We start from the raw sequence: 24,793 nt of genomic DNA on the forward strand, positions 1-24,793 counted from the left end.
TCTGTTTTCCGTATGCTACTTTAAGCACCTGCTGCTGGTGTGATCACTGATATTTGCCATTTCAAAGTTTTATCTTGTTAATTTACAAGGCAGATGTTTTACGTTACACATTTCTAACAAATGTGCACAGAGGTTTAATATCTTGTGAAAGTTGCCCTTTGTTACACAACAGAACAACAGTGTGTTTTTTTCTGTTAATTGTGCAAAGGTCATTTACATTTGTCACATAGTCTAAGTTGCAGGGCTGCTTTGAGCATCTTAGGGTTTGTCTATTAAATTACAAATACATTAAAATGATTTCAAAGTATTCTAATGTTTTTATGGCTTCTCCTACAGTGGTTTCATGAAGATATTATTTCTGTTCTTGTTGCAAGTAAGCAAGTACGTAATCGTGATCAGCCCCCTTTTTTCCTCCATTTTCTACATGGGGTCAGGGAATTGTGTTAACTATCGCCATCTCTCTTAATTCACTGCCACACTACTGCCTTCTTTGACACTCGTGCCTGACTGCTGCAGGTCCTCCTTCACACAGTCCATTCACCTCTTTGCTGGACGACCTCATTTCCTCTTACATTCTTCCTGTCTATCCCAAATCTTCCTCACCAGATTGTCTTCTGCTTTCTGCACATGTCAGAACCACTGTAATCTGTTCTCTTTGATTTTTTCTGTAATTGGAGCTACTTTGGCTTCTGCTGTTATGTCCTCATTTCTTCATCTGTCCCATGGTGTGCATCCTACCACCCTTCTCAGGCACTTCATTTCTATCACCTCTAGCTTCTTCATTTGCTCTGCCTTTGCTGCCCAGGTTTCTGTACCATACAGTAGTACTGGTCGTAGCACTGTCATGTACACCTTACTTTTCAGCTTCTTTGGCATTCTTCTGTCATATACTACACCCGAGATTCTATGGCAGTCTGCTGCAGCCCCTCTGATTCTAGCTTTGACCTCTTTATTCAGGCTTCCCTTCTCCTCAACCACCTCTCCCAGGTACTTGAAGCTGCTTCCCTTCTGTCTTAATTCTGAGCTTCTTCTGATTTCCCCAATTTGCTGATATTATCACGGTCTTTTCTGTGCTTAGTTTCATCCCATGTGTCTTCAGTTTTGCATTCCACTCCCCTACCTTTTCCTGAATTTCTTGCTCAGAGTATGCCTGTAATGCCACAGTCTGCATACAGCAGTTGTGTTGATCTGCCCCCTCCAGCATGTTTGCTAATTTAGTCCATCACCAGTAGGAACAGCAGTGGCCTCAGAGCTGAAAATATGTAACTTTAGTCTTATTTTCAAAATCGCCCTAATCAGACTGTTTTGATTTCTTACAGAGGAAATTCTTAAAACACCAACAGCAAGTGGCAAACAAAATGGGAATAATGGAACATGTCTGAGTACACCTTGGGAAGATCAGCTACTGGAACAACAAGAACATCTAGAACAGGAGATGTATGAAGCCAAAAAGTTGATATCTGGGCTACAGGTACAAGTCACAGTTGTAATACTGGTACTAATATTCTGTGTTGTATCGGTCTGAAAGCTCTTCAGGCCCCTGTATTTTTTTTATAAAAACATCTTTTTTTTTCTATAAAACTTTATTAAATTCACAGCATTTAAACAATGGCATGGGCATGCACACAGTTACAGAAAAGAAAGCAAACCATTTTAAATATTTTTCATTAAAAATGCATTATACATACACTTAACAGTTAAGATTCATTCCAACGTTATATTAAATGCTCAAATCCTGCCTTCCCTTAAATTTCACTCCTCCACATGAGCATCATTCTGCATGTACTGTTCCCACAAATTCCATTTCCATGCATTTTGCTCATTCCCTTTACTAAAGATACTGCCTCCACCAATGCTTCAATACAGACCTGAAAGCACATTCTTGAAATATGTTTGTTTTCCCCCAAACCAAAATAATTAACAGCAAAGTGCTTCTGCAGGAGTCAGGAACCCTGTGCCTCATACCCCTGATCCATAATTACACTCATTCCTAAATGCACATACATGGAGCAGTTAGGACCCCCATGCCTCATACCCTTGCTACATAATTATCCTCATTCGTAAGTGCACATACATCCAAGTAAAAATGGCAGATTTTCAAAACATGACAAGAAGCTTGAGATTACACCCTGTGCTGTTTGTAGGCTGTAATGGTGCAGAAAAACTAACCTAATAGAATGCCAAACAGACCACATTAAGCAGGGGTGATAGATCTGCAGCTCCAGGTTCAAATTCTTAAACAGGCCCTTGTTCATCTTTGCGTGAGTGTGTGTTTGTAATGTTTGAACATTACTAAAGGTGCAAATCACACACACACATTTAAGCATGGTTTGTGTCATCAGCACTGTTCATGTTTTTTTGCAAAAAAAAAACAAAAACACTCCAGGCAATCGTGAGACTCCCAGCTTTACAAACTGAACCCATTCTAGGAAGCCTGATATCTCAATTAAGTAGGTTGCACTTCAAAAGAAGCACTCCTGCAACAGACTGATAATTGAAGCATAAAACCAGATGTTTTTTCATTGTCTGGTTTCCCTCACTGTCAAGTCTCCTTCACACCATTAGCACTGTTTCATGCATTCCAGCCAAAGAGAGGGGCAGGAGAGAGGGAATTGTGCTAATGAGCTGACAGCTGGCTTTGCAAGTTACAAAGTAGGAAGCCCCTTTATCTTCATGAGGTAGGCTGATCTTTATATGAAGCACTATTGCAACAACTTGATTTGTTTTTTATAAAGAAAACAAATGTTTAGCTGAGGATTATTTTATAATTGGTCAGAAAAACTCTTGCGGTAGCTGCTGCTTTGGTGGACAGGGAGGGAAGTTAATGGCATGAGTCTTATACTGCTTATAATTAAACATCAGTTAAACATACCTAATGCCAGTTTTCATTCCATATGGGAGAACCTTTTAAAAGTGTACGTCCCTCTGGGTAACACTGTACAAAATCAAACTGACTGCACATTAAGTGATAAAGAAATACTGGTTGCCATTTAAATTTCCAGTCACATTGTAAAGAATGAGACAAGAAAACAGTGTGTTGTGGGAAATGGAGCATTTTTCAGTAAGACACAAAGGGGTGGCCAGGCTTCTGAAAAGGCATTTTAAATGGTCTGTATTATTTTTTTCAGCTGTTTTGAAGTCAGTGACAAACAGTAATGACTGTAATACCCACAGACATGAAGGTAACTGAACTGCTGCTGCTGTGGCACACCTCTCGATGCAGTGATTGTTCTTAGTCTTTTGGTATATGTAGTGTCTTTGGTTGTTTTGTTTTATGAAGAGAATCACAGTGAAGTGAATTTGATTACTTCCAGTCCTGAGATAAACTGGTTTACAGCCGTATTTTAAAGGCAGGAGGGCTGAACTAAGGGTGTTTACCTTGAAGAAATTGTTACTTCTGAATAGGTAAAAATGCTTGGTTGGGGAGTACAAGTTCAATTCGGGATTCTGGCCTAGCAAGTTAATGAACTAGGACTGAGTTGAGCTGCAATTTTTTTTTTTTTTTTTTTTGATTATGTCAGACATGCAGGTTGTGACTGCTTTGTGTCGGATCCATTCATTTTAGGTGCTCACATTGGTTGCATTTTGCAATCAGGGCTGAGATCTAATCACAGTTGCTGGTGTGCTTCTAATTATTAAACCAATAGGTTGTCATCAGGACTCAAGAGAACTACAGTTTGAAAAGGTACTAGAAGAGCAAGTTGGAATAAAATATCTATTAATTATTTAATGGATATCATCTTTAATGTGGAATGTGTTTGTGACTGGCATAGAAAGGAAGTAGTACAAAGTACTAAAAAGTCAAGCATTTGGTATTGGGCTTTTTTTCCTCTTATGTCACGATTTCTGTGGAGAAATCTGCAAATATCAGGGCTTTAATTACAATAAGGCTAACAACCGACCCCTTATGAGTGGTAAGAATGGTGAACTCTAGACCAAGCCAGTGTTTTTGTGTAGCTATCAGAATGTTATGGCAGTAGCATATTTCTGAAGATAGGATTGTTGTTTTATTCTGCTTACCTCTACAGATATAGTAAGTGCAGCATCTTGAAGCAGTTACTCTTCATGCTGAAAATTACACGCTGAGCGTTGTTCAAGAACAGGAGCATATCTGAGAATCATATGAACCAAATGCATTGACATCCTAATACAAAAGGGTAACCCAAGGCCCAGATGATTAGGACTTGTAACACAGCTTACTCCTTCCTGTCTTGAAATCACTGCTATTGTAACCCTTCTAAGGGAAGGTGAACCACCAAACACGAGAACTTTACCACAGTAATGCTAGCATCCATGGGCTGGCAAAAAGCAGTCAAGTATTCTTCAGCTTCCAAAGTCTATGCTACACCACATTCACGGAATGGGGCATTATCAATATTCTCTACCACTCTCTGTACCGCACTGTACCACTATTTTTAACCTTCTGTTGTTACAGGCGAAAAAAGTGTTGCTCCATAATATATTAGGTTCATAGGTTGATACTAGGCTATCTGCCCTAGGGCATTTATAAGCCTAGCCAGAGTGTGTTTGGCTTTCGCCACCCTTTTAGATTAGTTGACTGTGCCTCTGTATAGTAGGTCACAGAAGATAGCCCTTTTAAGGTTAGTTTACTGTGCCTCTGTCTAGTAGGGACACAGAAGAGATCCCAGGGGTAAACCTAGGATCTCCCATCCACTCGTCAAGATTTCTCTTGAAGAGGGTCATTGAGGGGCTCTGCCTAACATGGATTGGGATTTTGTTCCAGAGTGAGGGGGGCCTCTGGGATATGAATCTGTCCCTCCAGCATGTCCTATTTATTTTTGTGCTGAGGTTTAAGTCCCTGGAGCATGTGGCTCTAAGGGATTTGGATTTCCTGAGGTGGAGCATGTCCATTAATTCTGGTTTGGACATGGCTTTATACATCAGGCACAGATCGCCTCTGAGTAGGCGGTAAGCAACTGAGTAGAGCTGGAGTTTCTTTAGCCTAACTGCGTAGGGCATCTGTTTGAGTCCCTTGATCCTCTTGGTGAGGTATTTTTGGGGTCTTTCCAGTTGCTGCAGGTATTGGGTAAGGTACATCCCAAATGGGGCATTGTATTCAATTATGGGCCTGATGAGTGATGAGTAGAGGGGCACAATGACCTCTCTTGATCTAGATGTGAACCCTTTCGCGATAAGGTGGGCTATATAGAAGGTCTTTCTAACCACTTTGGCAACGTGATTGTCAAAGGAGAGATTGCTATCTACTTGGGTCCCCAAATCCCTAATTACTTCTTCCGTACTTAATGTATTACCACCTATGTGGCAATTTGTGGGCACTTTGTTTTTCCCAAAAGGGATGACTATGCACTTTTTGGCATTTAGCTTTAGGCCATGGCTCTGGCCCCAGTTATCCGTCTCTGTGAGACCCTTTTGGAGGATGCTTGTGTCAGTCGGCGAGTCACTTATGGCACTCAGTTTGCAGTCATCTGCAAACTTGGTCAGCCATAGTCCTCCCGTGTTAGCCTGTACCTCAGAGAAATATATACCGAACAAGAGAGGTCCCAGGACTGAGCCCTGTGGGACACCACTTGTAACTGGTTTAGAGTCTGACATGGCACCTGCAATTCTGACCATATGGGTTCTATCCCTGAGCCAGTTTGCAACCCATCTTGTGACATAGGGGTTGATATTTAAGCTGGTGAGCTTATTTATGATGCCCGAGTGGGGTATTGTGTCGAAGGCTTTTGCGAGGTCCAGGTAGGCTGTGTGGACTACCTTCCCTTCATCTGTGGCCTTGGTGACTGTTTCAAAGAAGTTAACCAGGTTCAAGAGGCAAGATCTGCCCTTAACAAAGCCGAATTGGGTAAGATCCAGTGTTTGGAGGTTCCCAATGTCTTTGTTTATGAGTTCCATGATGATACGCTCCAGAGCTTTGCAGACCAAGCTAGTCAGGCTTATAGGGCGATAGTTTCCGGGGTCCGTTGGGGCACCACCTTTGTGGAGTGAGACCACTGTTGCTGTACGCCATTCCTTGGGTACATATCCTGTAGTAAGGCTGAGATTGAACAGTGATTTTATGTGAGGGTTCAGTTCTTCTTGGAGCTCGTGTAAGACGCAGCCCGGGACACCATCCGGTCCCATTGATGCTGTGTTTTTTGCTTTGGAGAGGGCAGCTCTCACCTGTGCATCTGTGATGTCAGGGAGGCTACACTCTGTTGGGATAGACATTTGCTCTTTTGGGCAGGAAGGGGGGGAGAGGTTTACACTGAACCTGTCTGCCAGGATGTTGGCAATGTCTGTGGGTTCAGTGTATTTTTTGTCATTTTGCACTAACTCAGAGCATATCTGGGAGTTGCCACCCAGGTTCCTGACATAACTAAAGAAGTCCTTGTGATTATCTTTAGTGTCTTGTGCAATTTTTCTTTCGAAGCTGGCCTTAGATGAGTTTATGAGGGATCGTAGTTTCTTGCTAGTACTGATCAGAGATGCCTTCCCGTTTTGGGATTTTGCTATATCATGTAGTAGCTTCTTCCTTCTGTTGTATAGCTTATTTATGGCTGGGGTCCACCAGACAGATCTCCTGCCTTTGGAGGAGCGAGTCTTGGTTTTATTTGGGATAGCACGATCCATGCATTCCTGTAGGTGTCCATAGAATGCGTTTGTAAAGGATTCTGCGGTTTGGGCCGTATTTTCTACTGGCCCGGGGGCTTTGAAGGATTCCACTTCAGTTTTGAGAAGTGTGAAGTTTGCTTTTGAGAAGTTCTTCACCATGGTTTCCTTGGCTGGGGGTGGGGACAGGATATGGATGTCCAGTGAGATTAATTTATGGTCAGATCTTACAAATGAGGGGTATACCTCTGGTATGGAACATAGACTCCCCATGTTGGTGATGATCAGGTCCAATATGTTTTCCCCTTTTGTGGGAGTGGTGACCAGTTGTTCCATAGCATTTGAGTTTATAAATTCTAGGAACCGTTGGGCGAGGGTGTTAGGGCTTGAGTAGTGCTCCCAGTCAATGTTTGGGTAGTTGAAGTCACCCAATATGATGGTGTTTGGAGAGACCTTCATATTCTCCAGTGTTCTCAGGAAAGCCAAGTGAGGTTCCTGAGTTTGGGAGGGTGGTCTGTAGCAGGCTAGAAACTGAAAGGCAGTTTTGCCCACTGTTAGTTGCACATGGATGGTCTCCGATGCTTCGTGCAGTGCCACTAACCTGGAAGTGTGGGTATCTTTGATGAATATGGATACTCCCCCTCCTTTTGTGGTTTGGTCTGAGTTTTGGGGCCGAAAAGCATGGTATGAGGTATAACCTGGTAGTGCTGGGGTGCTCTCAGGAGCCTTGAAACAGGTTTCTGTTACTGCACAGATATTGATGAGAGCCTTGAGTGCGTGCATCTTGAGGTTTAGACTTCTGGCATTGAGCAGCATTACCCTTAGTTTCTTTTTCCTTGTGTTGTCTATGGAGGTGGGTTTGTATGGGGGTGGCAAGAGCCTTAGCCAGTATTCGAAAGCCCAGGGGTGACAGGTGCAAGCCGTCCCTAGCAAAGCAACGTGGCTTGTCGAGCATGTCATCCCAGGCTGACAGACACTGGATCCCCTTTGATTGACACCAATACTTTAGCCAGTTGTTAAAATTGATCATTTTGTCTTTATACTGTGGCATCATTCTTGGTGAGGGTAAGATGCTACTCAAGGTCAGGGTCATACCGGCCTGGGCTACATGATCAGAGAGCTCCTCTATGTCTCTTTTCATGTAGTCCAGGGAGGTACGTCTCAGGTCATTCACACCAGCATGGACAATGATGGAGTCATATTTGTACTTGCTTTGGAGTGACCTGAGTGCTTGTGTTATGTGGCAGATCCTGGCACCTGACAGGCAGCTTACAGTGACCTTCTCCTTGTTCAGCCTGGTGAGTGGGACGTCAGTGTGTCTGACAATAGAGTTACCTATTACAAGTGTATTAGGTGTGTTGTTTAGCCTTAAGGGCTGTGACTGTGTGGCACACTGACTTTGTAAGCTATGTGATACATGGGTATTGTTGTGGGGTAGTGGTTGCTTGGAAGTTTGCTTTGGAGGTCTCTGCTGCTTGGGCAGATTTTTATTTAGAGCCTCCGAGTATGTTTTTGTGTGTTTATGTGTTTGGTTTGCTGTTGCGATAGGTGTATGTGAGACTGGATTTGTGGTGTGTGTGTGGTTACCTTCTCCTCCTGACTGACTGCGCCAGTACTGGGTTGAGAGAGTTCAGCCTCCACTTTGGTTATATAGTTGCATCTCTCACATATATTTGAGCTTGTTGGGAGATGATGGTCTGTGTACATAAGGCAGTTGTAACATTGCCCCAAGATTCCCAGATTCACCAGCTGGACTGGAGAGTAAACCCGAAACTGACTTCTGGACATGCCAGAATAGTATAAGGAACTACTTTTTGACTGATCAAAAAGGACCAATAGGGAGCCAAGTACTTAAAGGGAGTATAAGAGGGTGTAGTGCTTTAGTTTATTAGTGCTTACTTATAAGATTACTTATACGAGCAATTGCAGGGCTTAAGAATGAAAATAGAGTGCTTACTTTGAGATTTAGAACAGTTCTAAGGGAAAAAGTGAAGAGCAGACTTTGTGGAGCTGGGAATAGTTTAAACCTGTTTAAGCGGTGCTGCCCGATGCTGCGCTATGCACAAAATCATGCAAAACCGCGCAAATGTGGGTTTTAAAGTAGGGAAACTGAAAGAGATAGGAATTGACCCAAAACGGCCAATAAGCTACTAGTTTCAGGGCTGAGACCACTCCTCCAGGGACAGATAGGCTGCTCAAAGCTCCCCACTCTCACTGGTGAACAGAAAAGCTTCCTCCTATCCAAGTAAAGATATGGGCAACACAGGAAATTATACCACAGTCTGGAATTCAGCAAAACCTGAAATCTGGACTAATCTATTTCAGCAAAGGCGGGAAAAGAGAATATATATATATATTTTTTCAGGAAACAGCAGAAAAACACACATAAAACACTGTAAATGCTATAAACAGGCTAGCGCACTTTAGTGTGTAGCCTACAATAGTTATACAATACAAAAACAACTTAAATTGATATGACAAGTGCAAAAACTGTAAAAAGCAGAAGGCAAATGCTATTTAAACTTTTTAAAGCACAGATCAGTTAGAAATTCACTTTTTAGGCAGGAAAAGGCAGTCGGAGCAAAAAAACAGAGAAAAAATACTTAAATCTGGAAGAGTCTCTCTTGGGTCTCTCTGTTGCCTGTATCACTCTGCAGGACACCACGAGGAGCTGTGCAGAGTTGTATACTGGCGCAAAACCACACAAATGCGGGTTTTAAAGCAGGGAAACTGAAAGAAATAGGAATTGACCCAAAACGGCCAATAAGCTACTAGTTTCAGGGCTGAGACCACTCCTCCAGGAACAGATAGGCTTCTCAAAGCTCCCCACTCTCACTGGTGAACAGAGAAGCTTCCCCCTATCCAAGTAAGGATATGGGCAACACAGGACAGTCCGGAATTCAGCAAAACCTAAAATCTGGACTAATCTAGTTCAGCAAAGGCGGGAAAAGAGAATATTTTTTTGTTTTTTTCAGGAAACAGCAGAAAAACACACAGAAAACACTGTAAATGCTAGAAACAGGCTAGCGCACCTTAGTGTGTTGCCTACAACACTTATACAATACAAAAACGACTTAAATTGATATAAAACAAGTGCAAAAACTGTAAAAAACAGAAGGCAAATGCAATTTAAACTTTTTAAAGCACAAATCAGTTAGAAATTTGCTTTTTAGGCGGGAAAAGGCAGTCAGAGCAAAAAAACAGAGAAAAAATACTTAAATCTGGAAAAGTCTCTCTTGGGTCTCTCTGTTGCCTATATCACTCTGCAGGACACCACGAGGAGCTGTGCGGAGTTGTATACTGGTGCAAAAACACGCAAATGCGGGTTTTAAAGCAGGGAAACTGAAAGAGATAGGAATTGACCCAAAACAGCCAATAAGCTACTAGTTTTAGGGCTGAGACCACTCCTCCAGGGACAGATAGGCTGCTCAAAGCTCACCACTCTCACCAGTGAACAGACAAGCTTCCTCCTATCCAAGTAAGGATATGGGCAGCACAGGAAACTATACCACAGTCCGGAATTCAGCAAAACCTGAAATCTGGACTAATCTAGTTCAGCAAAGGCGGGAAAAGAGAATATTTTTTTTTTTTTTTGTTTTGTTTTTGTTTTGTTTTGTTTTTTTCAGGAAACCACAGAAAAACACACAGAACACTGTAAATGCTATAAACAGGCTAGCGCAGTTTAGTGTGTTGCCTACAACAGTTATACAATACAAAAACGACTTATATTGATATAAAACAAGTGCAAAAACTGTAAAAAGCAGAAGGCAAATGCAATTTAAACTTTTTAAAGCACAAACCAGTTAGAAATTCACTTTTTAGGCGGGAAAAGGCAGTCGGAGCAAAAAAACAGAGAAAAAATACTTAAATCTGGAAAAGTCTCTCTTGGGTCTCTCTGTTGCCTGTATCATTCTGCAGGACATCACGAGGAGCTGTGCAGAGTTATATACTGGTGCAAAACCGTGCAAATGCGGGTTTTAAAGCAGGGAAACTGAAAGAGATAGGAATTTACCCAAAACGGCCAATAAGCTACTAGTTTCAGGGCTGAGACCACTCCTCCAGGGACAGATAGGCTGCTCAAGGCTCCTCACTCTCACTGGTGAACAGAGAAGCTTCCCCCTATCCAAGTAAGGATATGGGCAACACAGGACAGTCCGGAATTCAGCAAAACCTGAAATCTGGACTAATCTAGTTCAGCAAAGGCGGGAAAAGATAATTTTTTTTTTTTTTTTTTTTCAGGAAACAGCAGAAAAACACACAGAAAACACTGTAAATGCTGTAAACAGGCTAGCGCACCTTAGTGTGTTGCCTACAACAGTTATACAATACAAAAACGACTTAAATTTATATAAAACAAGTGCAAAAACTGTAAAAAAACAGAAGGCAAATGCAATTTAAATGTTTTAAAGCACAGATCAGTTAGAAATTTGCTTTTTAGGCAGGAAACGGCAGTCGGAACAAAAAAAAACAGAGAAAAAAATACTTAAATCTGGAAAAGCCTCTTGGGTCTCTCTGTTGCCTGTATCACTCTGCAGGACACCATGATGAGGTGTGCAGAGTTGTATACTGGTGCAAAAACGCACAAATGCGGGTTTTAAAGCAGAGAAACTGAAAGAGATAGGAATTGACCCAAAACGGCCAATAAGCTACTAGTTTCAGGCCTGAGACCACTCCTCCAAGTGCAGATAGGCTGTTCAAAGCTCCCCACACTCACTGGTGAACAGACAAGCTTCCTCGTATCCAAGAAGGATATGGGCAACACAGGAAACTATACCACAGTCCGGAATTCAGCAAAACCTGAAATCTGGACTAATCTAGTTCAGCAAAGGCGGGAAAAGAGAATTTTTTTTGTTTGTTTGTTTTTTTTGTTTTTTGGGTTTTTTTGTTTTGTTTTGTTTTGTTTTTTTCAGGAAACCACAGAAAAACACACAGAAAACACTGTAAATGCTACAAACAGGCTAGCACACTTTAGTGTGTTGCCTACAACAGTTATACAATACAAAAATGACTTAAATTGATATAAAACAAGTGCAAAAACTGTAAAAAGCAGAAGGCAAATGCAGTTTAAACTTTTTAAAGCACAGATCAATTAGAAATCCGCTTTTTAGGCGGAAAAAGGCAGTCGGAGCAAAAAAACAGAGAAAAAAAATACTTAAATCTGGAAAAGTCTCTCTTGGGTCTCTCTGTTGCCTGTATCACTCTGCAGGATACCACGAGGAGCTGTGCCGAGTTGTATACAATAAACTTTTTAAATCACAGATTCGATAAACAAACTGGCGTTTTAGGCGGAATTAGTTAAGACAGCAAGAAAAGTGATACTTAATCACTCCAAAGTCACTCTTTTGTCTCTCTGCTGGTGTAGACTCTGCAGAACACCTGGAAGGCAATTGCTGAGTGGAATACAAGAGTAAAAACTGTGCAAATGAGGCTTTTATAGCAGGGAAGTGAAAGAGATAGAAATTAGCCCAAAATGGCCAGTAAACTACTAACTTCTGGGCTGAAACCACTCCTCCAGGGACATATAGCCTGCTCAAAGCTCCCCTCTCTCACAGGTGAACAGAGAAATTTCCTTCTATCCAAGTAAGGTATGGCAACACAGAAACTTGTAACACAGCCCTGGATTCAGCAATAACATGAAAACTGGACTATACTAGTTCATAAAGACGAGAAACAAGTGTATATAATTTTTTTTCAGAAAATAGAGCAGATACAATCAAAATTACCCCAAAAAGGCCAATAAACTACTAACTTCTGGGCTGAAACCACTCCTCCAGGGACAGATAGCCTGCTCAAAGCTCCCCTCTCTCTCAGGTAAACAGAAACTTCCTTCAATCCAAGTAAGATATGGCAACACAGAAACTTGTAACACAGCCCTGGATTCAGCAATAACATGAAAACTGGACTATACTAGTTCTGAAAGGCGAGAAACAAGACAATCAAAACAACACTTTACCCAATTAACCAGTTAAAAAGCTTAAAACTGAGCCATGTTCCAGCAGTCTTCAATCAGACAAGTTCTAAATGCACAGTCCTACCACTAGACCTTCTCCAAAAAGGATGGCCTGGATCGGTGCACAAGTTATACAAACAAAGCTAGATCCAGCTGGCCTGAATCTAGTCTATGCTGCAGCAATCAAGGCGTACCGATTTCAGAAAGAAACAGTTCAAGTAAGCATGTTGAATAAGCCTTTAACCAGAAATTCCCAGCTCAGAAGGGCAGAATCTAGCCTCTCCTCCCACAAGAGTGCAGACCACAAACCTTCTTAATGTAAAATAACTGGCCTAAAGCCCATGTTCTTAACCCAGAACTAATGCACTTTTAGAATAACAGACACTGAGCCTTCAATCAGCAGTTCCCAACTTAGAAGGATGTACGCTACCTGTTCTGCCACAACAGTGCAGACCACAAACCTTCGTAATGTAAAACAACTGGTTTGAAGCCCAAGTGCTTAAACCAAGGGCCTTAGAATAACAGTTACAATTTAATCAGGCTACTAACAAGCAGTAATAAAGGCAGCAGAATAAATTCAGTTGAATACTTTTAAGAAGAGCAAAAGCAAAATAAAGTAATAAAGTAGGAAGAAACCGAAATACAGTAAGGCAGATGAAGTGCAAATTTTTTTTTTTTTTTTTTGAGACGGAGGAAACAGAGCAGATTAAGATACTATAGGGGAATGCCCTTCCCAAGTGCTCTCTCTGTACACCGGAGAGGAGATGGGACTGGTAGGAGTATCCAAAATCAAAATATGATCTCACTGTACTCATTTGAGTGAGCAAATGAGATGGGTCCAGGAGGAGTGTGCAAAAAGAGATTTACAGCAGGGGCAGGCAATTCCAAAGCCACCAAGATTAACACCACAGCTAGAAACAGGGAGGGGGGAGGGGGAACTAACTGCAGAGAGACAGAGACACAATATTTAGTGAATCAAAGACACACAATATTTACTGACTCAAATCTTAAGTGCAGAAAATATACTTAAATCAGCTTGTATCCAGTTGATATATGCAGACAAGTCTCAGTAGCCAGCAACTCGATTTAAAATGATTACTAGAAATGTAACCAACACAGATTTTAATGCTAGCAGAAACCCCCAAGCTAAGTAACTCTAACAAAGGAATTTAAAAGCAGTCTAACAACTTTCAGTGAGCTCAGATAACTGCAGAGAGACAGAGACATAATATTTAGTGAATCAAAGGCACACAATATTTACTGACTCAAATCTTAAATAAGTGCAGAAAATATACTTAAATCAGCTTGTATCCAGTTGATATATGCAGACAAGTCTCAGTAGCCAGCAACTCGATTTAAAAACCTATTCACATGGGGCAAGTATGCACATAAAACTTTCAGCCTGCTATAACAGCCAGTGTAATCTTGTCAAGAATGTGATGTTCTTCGTGTTTCACTGTTGCAGTCATCACATTTGGGTTATCTGCTTGCAGTAGCCCTCAGTCGGCCTGATTATCAAAGTCTTGGGTCCTGCATCGGTTGCTGTCTCATTTTCTGTGACGTCAGGTAGTCAGGGGTATAAAGCATGCAGCCGACGCCATTGCACCAGTCTTTCTTGCCGTGCGGTGCCCGAAGCAGAAGCAGTTCGCAAGTGCCGGTCGGCCGACTCCTGAAATTTTCGTTTTCAAGTTTCAGAAGTCTTCAACTAAAGCTAAGTATCCCGTTGGGGAAACATTTTCTTGCTCGAAACTGATGTCAGCAAAAATCAATAATTGTATTTCTTGTGGAAAGCAAATACCTCATAAAGATTTTCATTTGTACTGTATTCCTTGCTTAGGCCCTGACCACGACGTACCTTGCTGTTAGTTTTGTGCCTTATTTAAACCACGAACTATTTGTCATCGGTACAGTTTCGCTTGTAAATATTTCGGTACTCGGTTCAATTATCCAAATATGTCTTTGGTAAGCCACCCGACTGCTGACATTCTGAAAAAACGCAAAGATAAAGACAGAGACAGGCCGCCTAGGGCCAAAGCTGCTGATGGCACTTCTCCCAAGCTAGTCGCCAGTTCGCCGGTACTCAGTGAGGCGCTTTCGCAGCCCCTGATACCCGCTACTTCAGATTCGCAAGCCTTTACTGAGACCCATTTGGAGTCCGGTATGCCATGAGATGCTTCAACTGTGGAATGTGCGGATGTCTCTACTTTGGATGGGTCCGGAGCCGCTGTGCAGGCACTAGCTTATTCAGGCCTACTGATTTGCATATTAAACCAATGCCATCTTCTTCTAGGCCTAAAACTCAAACCATGCCTAGAAAACCGATGCCCAGACCGCATGTTCAGACCTCTATGCCTAAAAAACAAATGATAAGAGTGGCTGAAGACCTTATTACTTTAATCAGGGGAAGACAACCTTCCCCCTCTAAGAGACGTAGGACTGAATTTGCTTATGATACTTCTGACCAGGATTCTGAAATTTCTGTCTCCTCTGATGACCAGGATTTACCCTTATCTACCTATCAGGATGCTGATGCAGAGGACTCTATTCCCTCTGCTTCTCCCCCAGAAGATTGTTTTGGTGAAACCGTGCATACTCTTAGAGCATTTTTACTGGGAAAGCCAGGATTACTCTGATTCTAAAAAAAGGCTTAGAGATTTCTTACTTCTGCCCCAACACATGCCTTTAGCTATCCCTCCTGTGCTGGATATTGTTGACGATGCCTTTTCGGAATCTAGTTTGGTCCCTGACTCTTTACCTCCTGCTCCCAGAAAACCTGATAGATATTACAGGGTTCCTGATTCTCACAAGTTCCTTTTTAAAAATACTACTGCGGATCCTGAGACCATTTCACAGGAAACCAAGGGCATTAAGGCTACTACTGCCAAAAATCCTACCCCTCTGATAGAGATTCCAGGGCCATGGATAGATGGGTTAAGACGATATAGACCTCTGCAACCTTGGCCATCAGGGCCTTAAATTGCCAGTTTCATATGTTAAAGTATCAGCAGCATATTACTGGATTGCTTAAACAGAAAATGATGTTGATTCCTGATTGTGCTGAAAATAAGGATTTACAGGATTTAATGCATTCTGCTGAACAGGTTGGAAAACCTACTTTGCAATGTGGTTTTGAATCACTAGAGGCATCTTGCAGAGCTGCTGCCACTTGGTCTGTACTTAGAAGGCATGCTTGGCTTAAGGAGCAATCTTTGCCAGATCATGTTAAAACTAAATTGCTGGATGCACCCTTAAATCAGGACCGCCTATTTGATGACAAAGCAGAAGTTCTTAAAAAGATGGAGGAAAAAGCTAAATCTATGCAAACTGTTAAAGATTTCTTACAAGTGCAGCTTCCTAGATTGAGTAGGCGTTGGCCTTCAAAAAATTGGTCCTTTCCTACCTCTTCCAGGCCTTCTCAGTTCTAACCCAGAACCAGCAAAACACCCAGGCCTCAGTCCCAGGGTACGCACAGGACAAATCAGGGGGTAGAAAGACTCCCCCCTATGGTAAGCTGTCTCAATGACTTAACTTTAAAACTTCCAAGCACTTAACAACTGACTGCTCCTTTAGGAGGAAAGATTGGTCTGCAAGCAAAAAAACTGGGAGCTCATTACCCAGGACACACGTTACCAACCCCAAACGGATGCCTACATCTGCCCCCAAATCAATGGGCAGAGGCTCAAAAGCAAGTACTCTCTCTAAAGATTAAAGGCTCTTCAGACTGTATCCGAAGAGGAAAAGGGACAAGGTTTCTACTCAAGACTTTTCCTGGTACCCAGAAAAGACGACTCATGGCATCCTGTCCTGTACTTGTCTGTCCTAAACACCTTTTTGGTAATTCCAAAATTCAAGATGCTAACTCTTCACCATTTGCTTCCCATGATAGGCAAAGATGCCTGGTTAGCAACACTGGATTTAAAAGAAGCCTACCTGCACATCCCAATCAGGGAATCTTGCAGAAAATACCTACGCTTCAAAGCAGGCTGCATGCACTATCAGTTCTCTGCATTGCCCTTTGGCTTATCTACTGCGCCCAGGGTATTCACAAAGTGCCTAGCTCCAGTCATTGCATTTTGCAGGCAAAGAAATATTCAGATATACCCATACTTGGACAATTGTCTAATTCAGGCAGAAAGCCAGGACATACTTCTGAATCATCTGGCATTTGTACAAAAGGTCTTAACTTGTCTGGGGTACACCATAAACGAAAAGAAATCACAGCTGTTACCCTGTCAACAAACTATATTTCTGGGAGCAAGCTTGAACACAACTTTCCAGATGGCTTTCCTCATGCCAGAGAAACAAATTCGACAACTTACTTCAAACTAGTGGCCACAGAAACCCTGCTGTCTGCAAGGCAAATACTGCAAGCCTTGGGGTTCATGGCCTCGTACATTCTGCTAATTCCATATGCAAGACTGCATATATGGAAACTACAATGGTATCTAAAAATCCTATGATGTCAACATTCTCAGGATCTAGAAGCAATGATTCCTATTATAACTTGCCTATGGTTAGAATTCCTTTGGTGGGCAGAGGCCTGCCCACCAAAACAAGGGACTAACATTCACTCTACCCCCTGCCGCCCAAACCCTAACAACAGACGCATCAGACTATGCATGGGGGGGCTCGCCTGGCAGGGAAGTGCATTCAGGGCAAATGGAACCCAAGTCAAATGCACCTGCATATCAATCAAAAAGAAGTGTTAGCTGTACAGAATGCTCTGACAGCCTTCAAGGACCACATTCTTCCAGGACAATTAATGGTAAAGATGGACAACACCATTGTTTTGTGGTACATAAACAAGCAGGGGGGTACCCATTCTTACCCCCTCTGCAGACTAGTCATGGCTCTGTGGAACACAGCCTTGAGCTACCAAGTTCATCTACAGGCTCAATTCCTGCCAGGAAAACTAAATACACTGGCAGACGAACTAAGCAGAAATCTCATGGACCCACACGAGTGGAAACTGGAACCAAAGATTTTCAACATGTTGATCAACAAATTGGGGATCCCAGATCTAGACCTGTTTGCCTCCCCCCACAGAACTACCAATTGGACAAATACTGCACAAGGACTCCCCACAAACAAGCTTGGAAAGTGGATGCTCTGTCCTTCAGCTGGAAAAATCTATCAGTTTATGCCTTTCCTCTTCTGCCTCGCCTCTCCAAAGTTGTACTAAAGATCAAACTGGACAAACCAAGGATGATACTGATTGCACCAGACTGGCCATGCCAACACTGGTACTGCCTCTTGTGCAGTGTGTCACAGCTGGCCCTATGGCACCTACCTCAGACCCCTACCCTGCTGTCTCAGCAGGAGAGCCAGATTTTGCACCCCCAGCTTCAAACCCTGAACCTGGCAGCCTGGCTAATTACCTAATATCTCCGTTACCATCCCTCTGAAAACAAGTGTTGGATGTCATTTTGGAGGCAAGGAGGCCTAGTACTAGAAAAACTTATGCTGAAAAATGGAAACTATTCTGTGCCTGGAACCAAACTCAAGGGATGGCCACAGCAGCGCCCAATTTACCTCAGATTCTTCAATACTTAACTGAGATGCTTCACAAGGGCCTTTACTTTTCCTCCATCAAAATTCTCCCCTCACCCAAACACAGAACCACCCCTCTTTTCTTACCCACTGCTCAAGCAGTTCCTCAGAGGGGCCAAAAACTTAAAACCACCCAGGATAGCCCCAACTCCAGCCTGGGACCTTAATTTTGCATTGGAAAAACTCGCTCTTCCTCCTTTTGAGCCAACTACAAATGCAGAGTTAAAATTCCTTTCTTGGAAAACAGCTTTCCTTTTAGCAATCACTTCAGCAAGAAGGGTATCTGAATTACAGGCCCTTATGGCAGTGGAGGCTTTCATCATCTTTCGTACGGACAGGGTGTCCCTCAGGACCAATCCCTCTTTCATGCCCAAGGTGGTATCCAGTGTGGCTCTTAATCAGTCCATTCATTTGCCAACCTTCTTTTCTAATCCACAGAACAAAGGAGAACGGATACCGCACTCCTTAGATGTGCAAAGACAACTTAGATTTTACTTGGACAGGACTAAATCTCTAAGGAAATCTGAACAACTGCTGGTGGCATTTGCTGCAGGGGCAGAGGGGAAGGCTATTTCAAAGCAAACCATTTCTAAATGGATAGGCCATTGCATTCATTTCTGCTATAAGCACCATGGAAAACCTATCCCACAAGGGATTAGACCCCATTCAACCAGGGCTGCATCTACCTCTACAGCCTTTCTCAGAGGTGTCCCTACCAGAGACATCCTAGAAGCTGCTACTTGGAGTTCTGTGCATACTTTCACCAAGCATTACCATTTGACAGTTTTCTCTAAATCCAGAGCTGGCTTTACCACTGCAATCTTGCAGGACCTTATAGTTGGGCCTAATTCTGTCTAAATTCCTCCTCCCATCCTTAGCTTTGAGAATCTACCCAAATGTGATGACTGCAACAGTAAAACATGAAGAACATAGTGCAGTTGTGTACACTTACCATAAATGTAGATGTTTGAGTGTATTCACTGTTGCAGTCCTGGTTACCCTCCCTCCAGCCCCCTGACTTCTTTTGGCTATACCTCTGTTCTCCTTTACTATACTTAAAAGCTTTTTGGTGTATTTGCTTTTTTGTTGGAGGTATAACCTTGTGTGTCTATATATATATATATATATATATATATATATATATATATATATATATATATATATATAATCTCGAATTTAGAGAAACTCAAACATATGAAAGGGGCAAAAAAAAAATTAACACCTTTCAAATGTTTTCGCAGGGGACTTTGCCCCTGCACCCCCCACACACCCCTACTTAAATATACCTACTCCGAGATCGCATTATAGAGAAGGAAAGGGAAATCTCCCATTCCCCGCTATACACATGAGTGCAAAATGGAAGATTTTCCATTCCTCTGCTTTAGTGCAGTCACGGAACATTCACATTTAAACTGCTAGGGTACAGGGGACCTGGCCCCCTGCAATAAGGTAAGTTAACTTTTTATTTTTTTTTTAACCTAAGGCTCCCATTCACAATTTCGAGTGAATGGAAGTTCGAGAGTCTGGTCTCGAGATTATGAATTTCGAGCTTCCATCCATTCAATCTTGTGAAGGGGAACCATATACATACATATATATATATATATATATATATATATATATATATTTAATTGCTTCCCATTAAGGGGGGCACCTGACATCTGGGGCAAGAAAAACTGATGTAATGGCGTCGGCTGCATGCTTTATATCCCTGACTACCTGACGTCACGGAAGATGAGACAGCAACCGACACAGGACCCAAGACTTTGATAATCAGGCCGACTGAGGGCTACTGCAAGCAGATAACCCAAATGTGATGACTGCAGCAGTGAATACACTCGAACTTCTACATTTATGGTAAGTCTACACAACTGCACTTTCTGTTTCCAGGCAGAAAGGAGCATACTTACCCAGAAAGGCAGGGGAATAGAGCAGCTACATTTGTCTCATAACTCCCAATATGTTACTCTTCTGGTTGCTCAACAGAAATTAGTATTTTATTTTAAACAGTTGTAGTCTGTCAGAGCATCCTTACTGTAACACGTTTCTAGATTATGTGACTACTTAAAAAAGCACGCCCATCCATGCTGCAATTCCTGTGTGAACACACTGAGTAACAATGACTCAAACATATCCTGAAAGCTGTTGTATCGAGAGTTAAGTGGGATGGAGAGTTATCTAAACAAAGGTTTGTAGATTCAACAGAAAATCTGTTGATATAGCAACAGGATGCCATACTGAACAGGAGGAGAAACGGGTGGATATTTCAACAGGGCCATTAATCTTTTATCATACAGGAATAGCTGAGCCTATGGGAAGCAGTATTAACAATATAATGAACCTTGTTTAACACATCACTCGCTATTATGGATCTGCACTTATGCAGCTGCTCTTACACAAAGAACAGTGTTATCAATTATTGCCCCTGTGGGCCTACTGTTGGTTCCTAGGTTGTTTCATTGTGGTCATGATTTGTGGCATATTGACTTGTGCTAGTGCAGAGGAGTGTTAGGAGAGGCAGTGTTCAAATTACACATATCAGTAGTGGTAGTATTAAAGTATCGTATTATGTAGTCTTGAAACAATCTTGGTTACAACAGTGCCGTAGCTCCTTGTCTTTCATCTCCAAAATGTGGACCACTGCATCTCTAGTAATGGGGAACAAGTGGGAGAAATGTGGAGCACTTGCTAACAACTTACAACACAGTTAAAATGAGCTACTTTATACTTGCAAAAGAACTGTAGAGGAAGTAATGTGATTCATTAATATTTACTTTGGACATTAAACATCCCTAGCAATGAATCTATGACGGACCATTTCAGTGAGGAACATTGTGGAAAATAGACTTTTTAGGTGTCAAAGAGAGGAACGTTTTTCATACAAGTTGAGAGGTATAGACACTAACTGTCCTTTTATCTTTTACTCCCTTTGACTGATTTTTTACAAAATCTGCTTCATCACAGGGTTATTTACATTTCTAGAGGAAAGCAAGTGGCTTTCAGTCTGTGACCTATTGTCCAAACATTCACATTTATTGTATCAAGACTGCATCTGCAATCAAAGCAGTAAACAATGTGGTTTCAAGAGTGAAGTGAAACCCTGCTGTAGTAAACATTTATTATGACTATTTTCTACAGTCTCACCCGTATTTTCATTGCTCTGGCTTTTGTACGTCTTTGTTGGTTTTGTTGAATCTTTTGCGAATATGAATACTGCTATCTATTTGTTCAGCCTAGTGCGCACATTTGTGTGTGTGTGTGTGTGTGTGTGTGTGTGTGTGTGTATGTGTGTGTGTGTGTGCGTGTGTATGTATATGTATGTATATGTGTGTGTGTGTCTATATATATCTATATCTATATATATATGTATATATATATACATATATATATATATATATATATATATATATATATATATATATATATATATATATATATATATATATATATATATATGGATCTACTTTTAAATACCAAAATATCATAAGATCGAAGACCAGAATACTGAGATAATAAAGATGAAAGTGCATACAACCAAAATTTCACAAACCCGACACTTAAAATGCCAAAATCGCAGAATAACGAATTTTGGGAAGCTAAGTTTCATTTTTCCCATGCACCTTGCACACATATCCGCTAAAAGTGACTTTAGTGCACTTCCATAAAATTTTGTTTAAGTGTTCGGAACTGTTAAAATATCCTTTATAAACAAATTCCCAATGTAGACTTAAAAAAATAATTAGATGACTGTTTACATCTTCAACACTCTTGCAATTGCTTGTAGAAAATCAAGAGAATTACTAGATTTATTTCACAAACTGTCAAATTGAGCATGCCTTTTTTTTAGGGGAGGGAGAATAACCTGCTGCCATATGTACTCCGAGTTCTTCGACCGTATTTTTTTCTCTAACAAGAGCTGAAACTTGTATAGGTAAATGGTTGCGTTCTGTATAAAAACAAGGCATTTAAATCAGAGATGTTCCAAAATGTAATTGGAAATAGTGGAGGAAATCTAGCAAATGACGTAGTTTTGTTTGCAAATTTCCTTATTTTCCCTAAGACATACCAATCAGAGAAATATTTTAATAGATCTTTCCATTCTATAAGAAATGTTTAATTTAGTGCATTAAATGTTGGTATTACTTCCCCTTCCAGAAGAAATGCTAGCGCTACTAAGCTTTTTAAAGAAAGTTGAAATGTCAATGATGAATTAGACAAAGGAGCCAAACCTAGATTTTGCCCTTTCCTCCAGATGTTTTGCCCAAAGTGGAATAAACACCCCTTCGATGCAGCTCCACGTACATTTAGGCGCATACTCTTAATAGCAGCTACTTCGAAATCATACAGTACAAACCTTACATTGCTGTCGAATCCATTGTCAGATAATAAGTAAAACACACAATGCCACATCATATTACATGCCTTTAACGATTTTTTCGACTTTAAACAGAACAATAATGGCACCGATTTGTGCTTCTCTAAGTATATTTTGTGGCACTTTTTAACTGTTCAGTGTTGAATAAAACAATAATTGAATTTAGTTCAGAAAACAATTTGAATAAATTGCATTTATTTAAACTGTGTTTGCTCTACTATTGCTACACACTGAAGTGTACTAGCTTGCACTGCACTTGAATTGTTTTTAGTGCAGTTTTAGCTGCCTTTCTCTAAAAAAAAAAAAATAAAATTCTAAGCTTGTTTCCTGCCTTTCCTGTAATTAGTCTAGTCCAGATACAGATTTGCTGGATCCAGGACTGTTTGTAAGCTTCTGAGCCCCCCAAGACTTTCTGTGTTGGAGGGAAGCCTTCTAGCTTATCAGTGGGAGTGGTAAGCACTAGGTAGCCTATCTGCCACAAGGGGAGTGGTTTCTGGCCCAGAAATTGTAGTTTATTGGCCGTTTGGGCAGTTTTTCCATCTCTTTCAACTTTGTGGTTTAAAAGCCCACATTTGCGCTTCTTTCCCACCTTTCCTGTAACTAGTCTAGTCCAGATACAGACTTGCTGTATCCAGGACTCTTTGTAAGCTTCTGAGCGGTGCCAAAGTCTGCCCTTTAATTTTTCACTTAGATCTGCTAGTTTTCTCCTCTCCTGCACTTTTACTAGCTTATTAGTCTAGCACTTTACCAGATTAATTGTAGCAATTATTGTAGCACACAAAAGTGCTACCAGCAATAAAAGTTCTACAAGGAAATAGCTCCAGTACTTGTTATTAATGCCCACCCCTCCAGGCATGGCTAAAGGTCAGTTCCCTCTGCTTTCTCCTATTAACCTGGTGAACTTGGGCATCCTGAGGTAATGTAGCAACTGCCTCATGTACACCGACAACCCCCTCCTCTTACCTCCCAACACTCAGACTTGCGAGAGATGCACTTATATAGCCAAATTGGAAGCCACGCACTCTCCAGCCAAGACAGGAATAGCTGGTCAAGAGGAGAATGTCAACACATGCACCACACCACATGGGACACATAACCCTCCGGAACACACACCAGCACTGCCTTCACATAAAAACACAAACCACACCCACCTTCACGGAGGCTCTCAATAAATATCTACCCAAACAGCAGAGACCTCCAAAGCAGAAACGCACTCGACCACCACATCACAACACTAATCAGGAGACACATAACTCTCCTAAACAGTGTGCCACTCAACCAAAGCCCCTAAGGCAAAACAGCATGTCCAACACACTACTCAAAGGTGACTCGATAGTGAGGCACACTGATGTCCCACTCACTAGGCTGAATAAGGAAAAAGTAACAGTCAGCTCCCTGTCAGGTGCCAGGATCCGCCACATAATGCATGTACTCGGGTCCCTCAACAACAGGTACAAATATAACTCTGTCATTCTACATGTGGGTGTGAATGACCTGTACCTCCCTGGACTACATGGAAAGAAACATGGATGTTTCTCGGATTATGTAGTCCAGACGGGTATGGTCCTAGCCCTGAGCAGCATCCTACTATCACCCAGAATGATACCACAGTACAAGCAGAAAATGATTGATTTCAACAATTGGCTAAGTTTCTAGTGTCATTCTAAGAGGATCCATTATCTCTCTCCCTGGGATGACATGATTGACAGACCTCAATGCTTTGCCAGAGATGGCCTGCATCTGTCACCCTGGGCTCCCGGATACTGGTCAAGTCTCTTGCCACCCATATAGTGCCTTTTTTAGGCAGTGTTCCAAAGACCAAATTACCACAGTAACAGCTACAAACAAATGCAATCTGAGGGTCATGCTGCTCAACACTAGAAGTCTAAATCTCAAAATGCATTCACTCAAAGCACTCCATAAAATGGAGAACATCAACATTTGTGCTGTAACAGAGACCTGGTTCAAGGCAGCAGAAAGCACCCCTGTACTACCAAGCTATAACTCATTCCACACCTTCCGGCCCCAGAACTTGGACCGAAGCTCCAAAGGCAGTGGTGTTTCCATATTAATAAAGGATACGCACACCTCCAGACTATTAGCCCAACATAATGCATCAGAGATACTTCAGTTAAAGCTAACATTGGGTAAGACAGCAATTCAGGTTGTAGCCTGCTATAGGTCCCCAACCATGTCCCAAGACCCACACTCCACGTTCCTAAGCACCCTGGAAAATATTAGCGTCCAACCTAATACTGTCATACTGGGAGACTTCAACTACCCCTCCATTAACTGGGAAAATTACTAATGTACCAGTACACTTGCCCAATGTTTCCTGGAATTCATTA

The 24,793-nt window shown here is 41.7% G+C and overlaps 1 protein-coding gene across 2 annotated transcripts in view; it reads left to right on the forward strand.

Annotated features, from left to right (window-relative positions):
* DIXDC1 (DIX domain containing 1) overlaps positions 1–24,793 on the forward strand; it is a 1,310,681-nt gene that overhangs the window by 966,938 nt on the left and 318,950 nt on the right. For both annotated transcript variants that reach the window (XM_044081011.1, XM_044081010.1), the window contains one exon: positions 1,320–1,471. In XM_044081011.1, coding sequence (XP_043936946.1) covers positions 1,320–1,471 — 152 coding nt within the window. The remainder of the gene's footprint in view (positions 1–1,319; positions 1,472–24,793) is intronic.

The sequence above is a fragment of the Protopterus annectens genome, chromosome 8.part0 (assembly GCF_019279795.1).
Source record: "Protopterus annectens isolate FY-2018-M chromosome 8.part0, PAN1.0, whole genome shotgun sequence".
In the NCBI taxonomy this organism is placed as follows: Eukaryota; Metazoa; Chordata; order Ceratodontiformes; family Protopteridae; genus Protopterus; species Protopterus annectens.